Genomic DNA, 10,765 nt, shown 5'->3' with positions numbered 1-10,765 from the left:
CCAGAATACCCGGTGGGGGTGCCAATACTTTTGGCAAAAAGTGGCTACTGAGGGTTTGGACATTTCATGTCAATACTGCAGTCATTATGGGATTCTACTTATTATACTGCATAGAACAGTACATGCAATTCTTAATGTTGAATTCCCCATTCAAGTCTATGGGATGTTCGACCGTCGACTACGGGAAAACCGAAAATTCCGTCGGAACTCCGAAATAAAAACTTCGTCCGGAGTAAGATCCTAAAGAACCTCTCCGAGTTCGGTGTAAATCACTCGAAAACCTGCCGAATTATAAACCTCAAAAGTTTATAATGGAAGTCTATGGGGAAAAAGCCACTTTGAGCTTCCGTACCGGGAATGCCGGAATTCCGATCGCTTAGAAAAATAGAAGCAACAAACTTCAGACCAGGGTCTACGACATATCCGAATTTGGTGCATGTGGCTCGAAAGCCCTAGGCCGCATTTTTTTAAATAATTTTTTGTCTAATAATAATAATAAAAATAATAATACGCTTATAACGGAAATCAGAATGTTGAAGCAAACATACTAAATTAATTATTCCAAGTCATTTATTGAACACTTACCTTAACTTATTGGGGACTTTTATATTGACGCTGAGTAAAAAGGAGTGTGTTGTTTTGACTCGCTTCACGCTGCTGGTTACCTGTGACGAATAAAAGGAGAGATAAGGAAATAACTTGCTGTAACAAATGTGGAACAATGCTTTGTAAATGAAGACAGGTGGTTTTATTCATACCCTTTTCGAGCTTCTTAATTGTTTTGGCCAGTTAAAACACATTCGCTTCACACAGTCGTGAACTAAACTGAGGTAGTAAATAGTTAAGTCCGTAAAATAAGTTGTAACTCCTACTACAAATAATAATAATAATAATAATAATAATAATAATAATAATAATAATAATAACAATAATATAACTATACATGTAGATTTATAAATCATTGTGTAAATCCTGTTTGTTTGTACAGCACAGCGCCCAGGGAAATGGACTTCCTGACACTATTCGGGATCTATGTGGCGGTGGTGCTCACTTGCATCTCCCTGGTGTGTCGATACTCAGGCCAGCAGCACACTCCATTCAGCCGAGCATACAACACTCTCTCTGAGGTAAACTCTCTCTCTCTCTCTCTCTCTCTCTCTCTCTCTCTCTCTCTCTCTCTCTCTCTCTCTCTCTCTCTCTCTGAGGTAAACACTCTCTCTGAGGTATAAACTCTCTCTCTCTTGCAATTATATGTATTATGTGTTGTGTATATGTAAGTGTCTGAATGTACTGTATTTGTGAAATGTAAAGCGACCTTGAGCTATGGAAAGGCGCTATATAAATAAAACTTCTTCTTCTTCTCTATCTCTGAGGTATAAACTCTCTCTCTATCTCTGAGGTATAAACTCTCTCTCTATCTCTGAGGTATAAACTCAAACAATAAACAGTATAACAAAATATGTTCCTCAAACTGTTGATTTGCTAAAAGAATAAACTATAAACTACAATGCTAAAGGTTTGACACTTGTCAAACACGTATCAAAATATGAGCTTGATGAACATAGCATTCCAGAGTTATTCCAGCTTTCGCTGTTATAATAACTTGAGGATTTGTTCTGTCCATTCAGCCACAAGTGCATTGGTGAGGTCAGTTCTTATCTTGCGTGAGGAGACCTGGGGCACAGTCAGAGTTTCAGTTCATCTCAAAGGTGTTCAGAAGGTTTGAGGTCAGGGCTTTGTGCAAGCTACTTGAGTTTGAGCTCTACATTATAGGTGCTATGGACAGGTGTTCATATACTTTTAGCCATATAGAGCATCTACTAAAGTTGTAATACATATACATAGAGTGTAAAGAATAGATGACATATTGACTTGAAACATTCTTATAAAACAAATAATATATAGAAAATATTTTTATTGAGTTCAAACACTAGAACAACTTATTCATTCATCTTCAACAAATGTGTTCGGACTGTCAGTATCCCATTATGCACACACACACATTAAAAGTTCAGGACACTTCCACATACACATTCTACCTGCTTGTTATTGGGAGACAATTGGGAGAAATGCCACGAAGACACAAGGAGAATGTGTGAAACTCCACATAAACAGCAACTCAAACGATCCCTATATTTATGCAGAAGCTTTGTTTTGATTTGTAAATACACTTGACTGAGTAATTTATGTTCTAAAGTATTTTGTCTAAACAATTATGGACTGCCTTAACAACTGCCTCAGATGTCCAGTATAAGTAAGTTTCAAGTTAACTGGATTCTTCTGCTTTTTCTGCTTACAGGGAAACATGTCAAAATGATTGTCTGGGGTAATATGGGGTAACATGCACTAAAGACGTGGTATTTAGTGTGTGCTGGTATAATAATGCTAACACACTTGTTTACAAAATAAATCCTGTTGCACAGCCTAAAATGGTGAGCTGTTTTAGATGCCAAGTCACTTGATTTTCTATGAAGAATTATATACATTACATAAAGCCAGGTCATTATATATATTACAAATGAGGAAAAAAAGGACTTAATACGTCAAACATTTTTAGCAACATCAAATTATTTGTAACAGAAGAATATTTTTCAGGCTCCATGCAGCTTACACTACCCTTTGACCCAGCTGAACATTAAATCTACAGGTCCACCTCAAACATTTTATTTATTTTAAAATTTCAACTGAAATGTAAATTGGATTTAAACATAACCATTTTGTTGTTACTCAGGTTGTTTCTCCTTGGATCCCACAATGTCTTCAAAATATCTGCTATAAGGGTTTGCACAGACTCTTCCACCAGAGGTGAGAATCTCAACCAAATCCAACCACACATTACCTTATTAGTCAGTATTAATAAAACATTGATGGTAAGTATTTAAGATTTATCTTTATTTACTTATCATTGTATATCAGCATCAGGAATGCTTTATTTATTTCAATCATACCTCAAATAATGTAAAATGTATTGAATACACGGGGACTGCAGTGTTGGTGTATTTAATAGATGTATTCTTTTTCTACTGTATTGTATTACACAATAGAGTTGAGTTACAATGTCTCTTGCAACATGCCATATTACTGACCACTTTAAGAGAGCTTGTTTTTTTATTGTTAAATTTTGCTTGTGCATTAATTGCATAATATATCTATTTTCTTTTCTGCAACAGAAACAGCCTCTTCATTTACTTGCATTTTTTTCTCGAAGCTGTTGTGTATGGAGAATTCTCCTATGAGATCTTCGGGTTCTGTTTAGAAATGGACACCACTTTGTTCAACGTGTGTCTTCCATATTTCTTCTTGGCAATTAAGTCGTATGTCTTTTACCTGTGCTGTAGTAAGGATCCAGGTAAGCAACATGCAAAGGTTCTACTAATATGTTGTGCTAATACCACAGACAGTCTGGCTAAATTTCTTTCTTTTTTAGGTACACTGACAAAGGAAAACCATGCATTTCAGATGAAGGTGTACCAGTATGATGAGAAGTTGTTTCAAGAGGGAATCATTTGCCAAACATGTCATCTGGTGAAACCTGCCAGATCTAAACACTGTAGTGAGTATTAATTCATTCATGGAAGTGCAATTTAAATTTAAAACTTTAAGTTTAAATCTCACCATGAGAACTAGCAATTTCATGCCAAAGATCAGCTTGTTCTTGTGCTCTTCACTGACATTTGTAACCTGAAAATTGTTGTTAAATTCACTGTAATTATGATTTGTGTCATATTTAGGTGTATGTAACCGATGTGTGCAGAGATTTGACCACCACTGTGTGTGGGTAAATAACTGCATTGGTGCTCAGAACACTAGATTCTTCCTGCTCTACCTGCTGAGTGTATGTGCCATGGCAGGAGATATTGCACTTCTCACAGCAGACATGTTATTTCATTCTATTGTGCGATCTGGAATCATGCATGCATATTATGTTGATGCAGAGGGTCAGCAGCAGCCTGTAGGAACTCTGATGGTTATACAGGTAGGTCACCAAAGAGCAGGTCCATTAATAAATGAATAATATTATAATCATAAAAGCATGAAATATTTTAATAAAACATAAGGTATCACGGAAGGAAAGACAGAAAATACATTATGAACAAGAATGTCTCCAAAGTCCCTCGACACAGTGACTTCACTGTTGTTGATCCAATATTAAAAGATTTGTTATCTAACCTTATGTAGAAAGCTTTTCCTAGACAGATGCTTATGCTGACTTTAAAGCAGTGCTAAACTGGAACGTTATTAATGCAGAAAACATTATAATCCCCTTATTGTTATTACTGAGACTGCTGGGGGAAAAAAAGTCTAATTTCACAGTCCAGGATGTATGTACATGTAAGCCTGCCTAATGACATTTCCGAGGCTAACGAGTGCAAACCTCTCTCCACAGCACCTCTTCATGACCTTCCCTAGGATAGTCTTCATGCTTGGATTTGTGGTATTTGTATTTTTCCTCGTGGCAGGATACACCATTTTTCATTGTTACCTGGCTTTGGTGAATCAGACATCTAATGAATGGTTCAAGCAGAAAGGCCATGGCTGCCAGCACTGCGATCCTGTCTCTGGACTTCAATGCCATGCTTCCTACAACCCACTGCGAGGTTTTTATTACAGAGGAATCCTTAAAAATCTTGGGGAAATAATTTGGCCTTTATGCCCTACACAGAAGAAAGACAATTAGCATCTGGTTAAGGGAGTTTGGCCAAAAGTAAAAGAATCAAGTAAAAGAATCTTATAACCAAAAGCCAAAAGTTTAGCATTGTGCAAACTACATGCCTGAATCTTTGCACATTTGCTTTGCATTCATTGATCTTAAAAACACTTGTTGATGTGGTTTCTGACTTTGTATGTCAATTTTATTTATAAAACGTTCAACAGGACGTAAGCGCTGAAAACTCACCATCTTCTTCATTATTTTGTTTTGTATGACAACAGAACTGATTTAAATAAAATAGATTAGATTCATTTTATGAAAATGTTTACATACATGTGGTATCTATAAAAATGCTAACCATCTTTCCTGTAGTGATTTGTATAAAATTAGAGTTTGCATAATGCTTTGTCTTTACCTTTTATCGATCCATTCTGTAGCCCCTGTATAAGATTTTGGACCCTAAACAAGTCATGTGACTATTTCTGTAGTCACTTCTACTATCTGTAAATTTCCTTTTTGTCTGGATGTTTCCAAAATGTGTTTTGTATGACTTGGTGAGTGGGATTTTTGAAATAAATGTTTTTTGTCTGATGTTTGCTAAATGTGAATGTGGCTGTAGATCAGACATGTTTTTTATGTTGCTGTCCCTTTAAGCCGGTGCGGAAGTGCTGTAATGCAATAAGCAATGTCATGTCGGGATGTCTGACACACACGAGTGCGTTACTTAACACAGGATATCTCCATTTCAGTCTCGGTATTTGCTTGCTCCTGTCGACAAATAGTCTTAACGATAAATACCCAAGCGTATAAGGTTTGAGCAGTGTGTCCAGTAGGACGTAAAATACCAAGCGAGCTGTAAGAGTGACATCAGTTCATATCTTCATGTCTGTGTCTAAATGTACGCGACTCACTGGTCCGGTGACCAAACAAGTGCTGGACTCGGTGGATTCTGTGCTGTTTGATTGCGATGGAGTGATCTGGAGAGGAGATCAAGCGATTCCTGGCGCCCCTGAAGTGATCAACTCGCTGAAAAAAGCTGGTAAACGCGTGTTTTTCGTCACTAATAACAGCACAAAGACGCGCCGAATGTACGCGGAGAAGTTGAACAAGCTGGGTTTCGAGGCCAGAGAGGACGAAGTGTTCGGAACAGCTTACTGTTCAGCTGTGTACCTCAAAACCGTGTGCAACCTCCAGGGAAAAGTCTACCTGATTGGAGGCAATGCGATGAAGCAAGAGCTCGAGGCGATAGGGATCGAGCCGGTCGGTGTTGGACCTGATCCAGTGTCAGGAGGACAGAAGGACTGGGCCAGCGTTCCTGTTGATCCGGAGGTCAAGGCCGTGCTGGTGGGTTTTGACGAACATTTCAGTTACATGAAGCTCAACAGGGCATTACAGTACCTCTGCAATGCTGAGTGTCAGTTTGTGGGCACCAACACTGACTCAAGGCTTCCTCTGGAGGGAGGCAAAGCAGTCCCAGGTGAGCTGAGCTTTAACTCTCCTAGAGTGAAATGATGAATCCAATAGAATGAAGTGTTCACTGAAATGTGTGCTTTTTTCCCCTTAGGTACCGGTTGCCTTTTAAAGGCTGTGGAGACGGCAGCACAGCGCCATGCACAAGTGGTGGGGAAACCCAGTAGCTTTATGTTCAAATGCATGTCTAGCCAGTTCGGGCTTGACCCAAACAAATGTCTTATGGTTGGGGACAGACTGGACACAGACATCATGTTAGGTTCCACATGTGGTCTGAAGACCCTGCTGACCCTGACTGGTGTCTCAACAATAGCGGATGCAGAGGAGCACCAAAGAAGTGGATGCCCCAGACGTCAGGAGATGGTGCCTGATTACTATGTTGATAGCATTGCAGAAATTTTACCAGCACTTCAAGCATAGTGGGTCAGTATTTGTGAGGATGTAAGATGTATCCCACTTTATGCAGGTTCAGTAAATATGGTTTTTAATTTTGAACTAAAATGATTATTTGATTATATAACAGTAGTTCTGAACTAATTTAGTCTCCAGGACCTCCACCCCATATGTCCCAGGTAATAGTAGGTGAATTTCTGGGTTAGGTCTCTTTGGAACTTCCCCAGAAGAAAACATTGACTGGCTCGTATGTCTTGAGGACTAGATAGAGACCCACTGCAACAGAGGATTCTAAAATATTCATATCTGTGGTTTCTTAGCTCCAGTCCTCAGGACCCACAGCCATGTACCATGTTGCCTTACTTCAACACACCTAAGATCCAGTTTATGACTTGGTTTAGGTATTTGAGGGTAGGAAACACTAGAATTGGATCAACATGAGTGGATTTCTAATCCAATATCCAGCATTTTCTATTGGAAACTGATCAGGATATGCATTGCCTATTGTTAAGCTATAAAATCAAAATGTTTCCTATTAATAATCTGCTCCATTAGCACGGTCTGCCTCTGTTATTCCACAATAATGTCCATGTATAATATTGTGCAGGTACAGTGTTCAAGTCGATTTGTTTTAGCCATTCTTTGAAGATATTTACAAACATATAGGTACATGCCTATATACATATATGCACTGAATACAGAATCAATGTACAATGCTCCCCCCCCCCCCTGCTGTGTATTTCAAACCTCAGGTACTGAAAAATGACCTGCAACAGACAATATGGCTTATTGGTTGATAATGCAACCAATGTGGTTATTTGCTCAGATGAGCACCACTACACAGAACTAAATGAATGTTCTTTATTAAGGTGCATGGTCTTGTTTTTTTTTTTGTCATTGTTAAAGTTCGACCTGCTTCTAGGGTTTGAAGCATAACATCTACTGTAACTCACTTCAGTTTTATGATCAATAATGTTCAACCTTTTTTTTTTTTTGTCTTACCTTGAACAAGGTGCTGACTGCACAAAGATCAAATAAATAAGCATCAATTCAAACTGAAAGATGTGACTGGTGCAGTGTTTGCAGGCTGTTACATGTAATTATGTGTTTTCATGATCAATTACAGTAGTTAAAGTCACCTTGGCCACAGCATCTGCAGTAGCTAATCCAAGGCGATAGCAATGCATTTCTAAAATAACTACCTCTTTGTGATGACAAGCCCTGTTCACAGAGAGAAAAAAACACTACCTCTCCCCTTTGTTTATTGTCTGGTATGGGGTGGCAGCCAATGGGTTGGTCTATGTTTTGTGTGGAGTGTGTGTTGGGAGGGTTAAAGATTAGCATTGAGGACCTGAGCAAGTATACAGCAAACTCTGTTGCTCAGTCTCAGTCATGAGCACAGCTTGATACAGACGATCAAGGGCTGGGGACTGAGGTGAAGCTACTAGATGCAGAATGATGAGGTGGTGGAAATTCTCAGAAACCATTCTGGAGGAGCCACAGTGCATGGTGAGCTTCCATGATGCTCTTTTTCATTTTGAATATAAATGATTCACACTGCCAAATATAATTAGTGAAAAATGTATTTTAATAATTTATGTAATTTTCTAAGAATATCTATGATTTTCTAAAACCGACTGGGATTAATTTTTGAGACATTAAAACAAGCACTTCTTCAAGACATTTTACATTAAAAGGATAATTGTTCTGCAGAATTTTCTCCAGAATCCAGCATAAAAAATATTAAACTGAAGTAGGCTGCAGTATTGTTGTAATAGGGTGAAATTTATGTATTTCTTCTTGTCTCAGAATTGTGGCCCTATAGGCTCCTCCAGGTTTCCACAGCGTGTGTTATGGGGCAGTCTCACTGTCACATTGCTCATTGTTGTCATTGCCCTTATTGCCTTCATTGTCACCGGACAGTTCACACTCCAAGCAGACACTCAGGTGAGAGACAGGGCATCTGCTTAAGGCATTTATTACTTTTACAAATAAACAATAGAACTTAAATGGTTTTTAGTCTCTAAAATCTAAATGCTAAATAAAGCTCTCAAGTACAGTCTTCATTGCAGGTTGTGCGCATCATAGCTCCTGACCACCCTGCTGCTCTGATCAATCAGTCTGCAGTAGTGGACAAACACAACAGTGTAGTGACATACTCAGTCACCTCACACACAAATCACACATCTACAGTGCTCTTTGACCTTAAACATGTAAGTTCTCAATTTTATTATTGGCATCTAATAAATCATCTAAATGTAATGGAAATTATTTAAAAGATCATTTCTCCTGTATAGGGGTTAATATGCTACAAGCCTGACAACCAGGAAAGCTGCTTTCTTCGTCAAATGGAGACATCTGATTATGAAAACATGCACGTTGTCTTGAATGAGTCCAAACATCAGGTAATGCTTAATCAACAGCAGCTCAAATCCTCTTTTATTTAATATAAAAAAAAATCAACATACAATTTGAAGTTGACATCTTTGAAAAACTTCAGGCCCCTTTATGTTTAAGTGCCACTATACTACTTGTCTAGCAAATTGACTGACACTTGAATAAAGTGCAACCTCAGTGGAACCTCCTGAGTTGATTAAAGAGCGCTTTTGGCCGCTTTCTTATTTCCAACTCCAGAAAAGGAGCAACAGACCGCACAGGTTCAGACGAACTCAGGCCTAGCTGGCTCTGAATTCCTTAGTACATCTGATCTGCCTCATACAGATCCCGTTACAGGATGGGACCAGTAAGTGCACAATGGCCACTCTGTTGCTTTTTTCATCTTATAAGTCGCTACTGGGAGGAAAGAGCAGTCTTCCGTTAACAGGCATGAGACTTGTGCTGGCCACACGTCTCTCAGCACTTAACAAGCTGTTCCTGTGGTGGGTTATGATCTGCACAGAATAGACGGGTTGTTCCACTTGACTTGATGTGTATCCTTGTCCAGGTAGAAATTTTGGAGTAAGATTAGTTTTTCATTCTATCGTTGCACCTAATTGAGGCCATTAGACAACTCTGAGTAATTCAATCTGCACACCAGAAGGGACCACTTACCCTACTGAATAGGCATTTGGAGTGAATTGCTATATTTTATTAGAGATATTAACTGCTTTTTATTGTGTTCACTGACATCAGATCACAGGTCTCTCATTTCAATGGAGCAGTAATTAATTGTGGTAGAACTACGTTTATTAAACCTATAGATGCATTTCTAAAACATTTTGTTACTAACAATGCAGTAATAAATGTATTTATAGAACCTAATGCAACTGTAATTTAACCTACTAATATGTATATAAATATGATGGATGTGGTCATTATTTCAGGTTAATCAGATCTGGCTGGTGGGAAACGAGACTCAGAGACACACTGAGTTTTTAGGTGTTTTGTCAGGTCATCATGTGGATGCTTCAGTACTACAGAAACCACTGCAGGCTCTCTGTCAGCACAAGCCCGTGTACTGGACCAGGAGAGCTGGTGGTGAGCGTTTGCCTACAAACACAACTTCCAAAAAGAAAAAATAAGCAAGCTAAGAACTGTTAACTCGTAATTTTTAATACACTACCTTGTTATTCTAAAGACAAACAACGGAACATTTAGAAGCCTTATGTTGGCGAACAAGCCAAGTGCAGGGGCACATAGCGTGAAGCACTTTAAAGAGCAAAGCATGACTGAGAAACATAATCCTGCACTTCAGTCGTGACCTTTTCTAGAGTTGTTGTGACTAACTGTGGCAGGTCTGGGAAAGTAAGGTAATTTTGTGATTGATGTAAGAATCTTACTGATCAGATGATCTCACTGATCTACTTACAGGTCCCAAAGAACGACTAATTTACTTCTGCATTGACATCTGCTTCCCAAACAACATTTGTGTGTCTGTGTGTTTCTACTACCTGCCAGAATGAGCTTCTGTTCTGAGCGTTTGAGCACATGGAATGGAAACACACGTCTCCTGTTGTGGAGGCACATTCATGTTGCTATCAGTGAGACAAACCAGAGGAGCCAAACACAATGAGAACTCCCTTTTAAAATAGTTTTCCATTCAGAGACCCGTTGCTGCTTATATTATATTTGTATAACCTGATGCAGATGAGTAGCTGAAAGCTATGCTGAGCTACAATAAAGTGTCATAATTTTGGGTGAATCATTTTTCCTGAGTTCATACAGATACATATTGTGGGACTGCAACAGGACATTTTAATCATACAGAATAACCTTGGTGATAAACTAATAGTGCTAATCAGTGATTAGCTA

At 38.6% G+C, this 10,765-nt stretch overlaps 3 protein-coding genes across 11 annotated transcripts; all 3 read left to right on the top strand.

Moving 5' to 3' along the window:
- Positions 1–213: 213 nt before the first annotated feature.
- On the top strand, positions 214–5,242 carry zdhhc4 (zinc finger DHHC-type palmitoyltransferase 4). Of its 8 annotated transcripts, none has more exons than XM_047816979.1 (7): positions 214–232; positions 989–1,127; positions 2,732–2,805; positions 3,209–3,349; positions 3,428–3,553; positions 3,732–3,976; positions 4,388–5,242. In XM_047816979.1, exons 2-7 carry the CDS (start codon positions 1,033–1,035, stop codon positions 4,676–4,678), a joined length of 972 nt encoding a protein of 323 aa, XP_047672935.1. In that variant the 5' UTR covers positions 214–232; positions 989–1,032; the 3' UTR covers positions 4,679–5,242. The 8 variants fall into 8 exon arrangements, with proteins under 8 accessions (XP_047672935.1, XP_047672933.1, XP_026993329.1 ...); XM_047816977.1 differs by having other exon boundaries at positions 3,171–3,349; XM_027137528.2 differs by lacking the exon at positions 214–232 and adding an exon at positions 600–742 and having other exon boundaries at positions 3,171–3,349.
- A 97-nt stretch (positions 5,243–5,339) lies between these two features.
- On the top strand, positions 5,340–7,575 carry LOC113637096 (phosphoglycolate phosphatase). Its single transcript, XM_027137534.2, has 2 exons — positions 5,340–6,128; positions 6,216–7,575. The coding sequence occupies exons 1-2, from the start codon at positions 5,534–5,536 to the stop codon at positions 6,539–6,541; spliced, it is 921 nt and encodes a 306-aa protein (XP_026993335.1). The 5' UTR covers positions 5,340–5,533; the 3' UTR covers positions 6,542–7,575.
- Positions 7,576–7,728: 153 nt separating this feature from the next.
- bricd5 (BRICHOS domain containing 5) lies at positions 7,729–10,655 on the top strand. 2 transcript variants are annotated; one of them, XM_027137535.2, is made up of 6 exons: positions 7,729–8,023; positions 8,324–8,461; positions 8,587–8,727; positions 8,812–8,919; positions 9,838–9,991; positions 10,325–10,655. In XM_027137535.2, the coding sequence occupies exons 1-6, from the start codon at positions 7,970–7,972 to the stop codon at positions 10,414–10,416; spliced, it is 687 nt and encodes a 228-aa protein (XP_026993336.1). In that variant the 5' UTR covers positions 7,729–7,969; the 3' UTR covers positions 10,417–10,655. The 2 variants fall into 2 exon arrangements, with proteins under 2 accessions (XP_026993336.1, XP_047672937.1); XM_047816981.1 differs by having other exon boundaries at positions 8,575–8,727.
- The last annotated feature ends 110 nt before the right edge of the window (positions 10,656–10,765 follow it).

Source organism: Tachysurus fulvidraco, chromosome 8 (genome assembly GCF_022655615.1).
Source record: "Tachysurus fulvidraco isolate hzauxx_2018 chromosome 8, HZAU_PFXX_2.0, whole genome shotgun sequence".
In the NCBI taxonomy this organism is placed as follows: domain Eukaryota; kingdom Metazoa; phylum Chordata; class Actinopteri; order Siluriformes; family Bagridae; genus Tachysurus; species Tachysurus fulvidraco.
Note: the sequence above shows the minus strand (reverse complement) of the source record. Positions and strands in the feature narration are given on the sequence as shown.

Coding starts and splice junctions, on each gene's coding strand:
- zdhhc4 (XM_047816977.1), top strand. CDS start 1,005: ATGGACTTCCTGACACTATTCGGGATCTATGTGGCGGTGGTGCTCACT. Junction 2,806..3,170: donor CACAGACTCTTCCACCAGAG/GTGAGAATCTCA, acceptor TTTCTGCAACAG/AAACAGCCTCTTCATTTACT. Junction 3,350..3,427: donor GTGCTGTAGTAAGGATCCAG/GTAAGCAACATG, acceptor TTTCTTTTTTAG/GTACACTGACAAAGGAAAAC.
- LOC113637096 (XM_027137534.2), top strand. CDS start 5,534: ATGTCTGTGTCTAAATGTACGCGACTCACTGGTCCGGTGACCAAACAA. Junction 6,129..6,215: donor GGGAGGCAAAGCAGTCCCAG/GTGAGCTGAGCT, acceptor TTTTCCCCTTAG/GTACCGGTTGCCTTTTAAAG.
- bricd5 (XM_047816981.1), top strand. CDS start 7,970: ATGATGAGGTGGTGGAAATTCTCAGAAACCATTCTGGAGGAGCCACAG. Junction 8,728..8,811: donor TGCTCTTTGACCTTAAACAT/GTAAGTTCTCAA, acceptor TCTCCTGTATAG/GGGTTAATATGCTACAAGCC. Junction 9,992..10,324: donor CTGGACCAGGAGAGCTGGTG/GTGAGCGTTTGC, acceptor ATCTACTTACAG/GTCCCAAAGAACGACTAATT.